General features: G+C 35.0%; 1 protein-coding gene across 6 annotated transcripts in view; it reads right to left on the reverse strand.

Annotated features, from left to right (window-relative positions):
- Nucleotides 1–2,256, reverse strand: part of LOC119585703 (mitogen-activated protein kinase kinase kinase kinase 3-like) — a gene marked incomplete at its 5' end in the record, with an annotated part of 59,548 nt that overhangs the window by 14,666 nt on the left and 42,626 nt on the right. For all 6 annotated transcript variants that reach the window (XM_037934382.1, XM_037934381.1, XM_037934380.1 and 3 more), the window contains 4 exon segments: nt 16–156; nt 430–557; nt 743–947; nt 1,715–1,884. In XM_037934382.1, coding sequence (XP_037790310.1) covers nt 16–156; nt 430–557; nt 743–947; nt 1,715–1,884 — 644 coding nt within the window.

A 2,256-nucleotide genomic window follows, 5' to 3' on the forward strand; every position in this document is an offset into this window, starting at 1 on the left:
ATCCTATATACCAACCTTGAGCAGCATAAACTTGTTAAGAGGGTCATACCACTGCATCAGGTACAGAGAGGAGCTGGTTGCGCCACACAGGTACTTGTAGCCATTGTAGGGATTACGGCCTACACAGCATCGCAAAGTCCCTTTTGTATCCGGAACCTGAGGAAAATGTGATGTGCTATTAACAGAAATTTTTTTTTGTAATTTTAGTTTTTATTGCTTATAACATATTCCATGCTCTCATTGAATGTAACTCAATATGCTTTGGCAAATTAAAATTCTAAGCTAATTTCAATACCATCTTTTACCCATTAAATACTGAAACTTTTCACAAGCAATTTATCTACAGCTGTACTTACAGAAGAGAGGGAGAAATGAAGACAAAAATCAGTAATACATAATCAATTTATACTGCCTACTGCCAAATGGTACCTTAGTCGTGATTGCATATTTTCTTGGCAAGAACTTTTCTGGGATTTTATTCATGGGAAGTGAGAACTTGTGCAAATGTCGATTGTGAAGACCAATCAACTCATGCCGATAGAGATAGGGACCTTTTCCTGAAAGTGGAAATTAGGATAAAGATTACACATTACTACACTGGAAATTGAAAGAAACCCTATCCACACTATGAAATCTAATAGAATAATTTTTTGCAAATATTTTCTCATCATTCCACTCCATTCACATTCATTATCAAAAAAGAGAAGTTAATAATCAACAAAATCTCATACTAATACTCCACCTGATATGGACATCAGCACATCTTTTATGACAAACATCCAAGTGGTTCTGGTAGGCAACAGCTGTTCCATGGCTGCTTCATGTAGCTCATTGAGATTTAATGTGTAAATCCCTTCCTCTGCTCCAATCAGTATGTGCTGGTCTCGAGTGTCTGGGTGTATCCATGAGGCAGTACAGTGGATATGTAGTGGGCAACCATTAAACACCTGCAGAGGAAAAATAATCAAATTAGAAGTGAAGTATTCCTGAATCTGAGTTCTCCAGGGGATTAAAGTAATCACTATTAGTGACCTAATTCTGATTACAATAATTTATTATTATTGGGCTTTATCACTTTGAGGAATTCTATGTATTTCTAACTTCAAAGCTTATCCTTAAAGATGTAATTTTTCAATATAAACTTTTGTGAACCTACTTCTCAATACTCAGTTTGAAAATGCATTGAGTAACATTCTCATACAGAGACTTAACCATATAAAGATATGATGAAACAGTATCAGTCTTGGGGGTAAGTGCAGGTTCTTATTTCTTTTATTATGGAGATACTGATATATCTATATTGTTCAGATAGTGATAGGATGAAGAAGATTATGTGTTTCTGCAATCATTTTTGCAAACATGAATTGAGAAAAATTCTCAAATGAGTGATCACCAAACTAGACTAGTGTTGGGAGAGAACCAAACCGTCTGCATGATTCACATGTTACACTGATGACTTAGAGACAAGGCAATTCATACATATTTTTTTTTACATAATATTAAGTTTAGCAACATCCAAATATTTTGAAATTCATAATCATAAAAAAGACACGATATTACATCAAGCAAAACTAGAGATATTCAAAATAATATATTTTAAAAATCTATCTCTCCTGAGATACAAAACCAAATATTATCACTAAAATACTATAAATACCCTATGACATATTTCCCAATAACCCAAGATCCTACAGAAAAAAAAATTGTATAATACCTTTGAAAAGCAAGCTCCCATATGGACTTTTGGGGTGGGTGGCAGGCCGTTCGACTGAGGTCTCGGAGGTGTGTTGTGTCTCCGTTTGTCTTTTCTCCGAGGTGGAACAGGGGGTGTGCCACTTCCATCCTCCTCTCCCCCACTCCCTGCTTGCCCATTCTCTTTTGAACCTGGTGTCAATCATAAACTGGATTAGTAGATAGATGGCTAATGACTTGATTAACAGACTACAAGTATTATTTGATGTGGAATGCATAAGGACAAGAGAGAGAAATATTTACCTAGAAGATTTCCAGGCACAATTTTTATGATCATAAAAATAAGGATAAAAATCATTATCTTATAGAGATATTCTCTCTGTGAAATAATCAAGTATATGTGCTGACAAAAAATTTAGCCACATTTCAAGACTCCATCTGAATTTTACAAAAGAAAACACACACAATTTTCTATTAAGTCCTCATTTGTTAACAACACAAGTTGGCCAATCTTGAAATTGCTTATCTATTTGTTGGTAAGCACCCCCCCCCCCATTTAGTGAT

The sequence above is a fragment of the Penaeus monodon genome, chromosome 20 (assembly GCF_015228065.2).
Source record: "Penaeus monodon isolate SGIC_2016 chromosome 20, NSTDA_Pmon_1, whole genome shotgun sequence".
Taxonomy (NCBI): Eukaryota; Metazoa; Arthropoda; class Malacostraca; order Decapoda; family Penaeidae; genus Penaeus; species Penaeus monodon.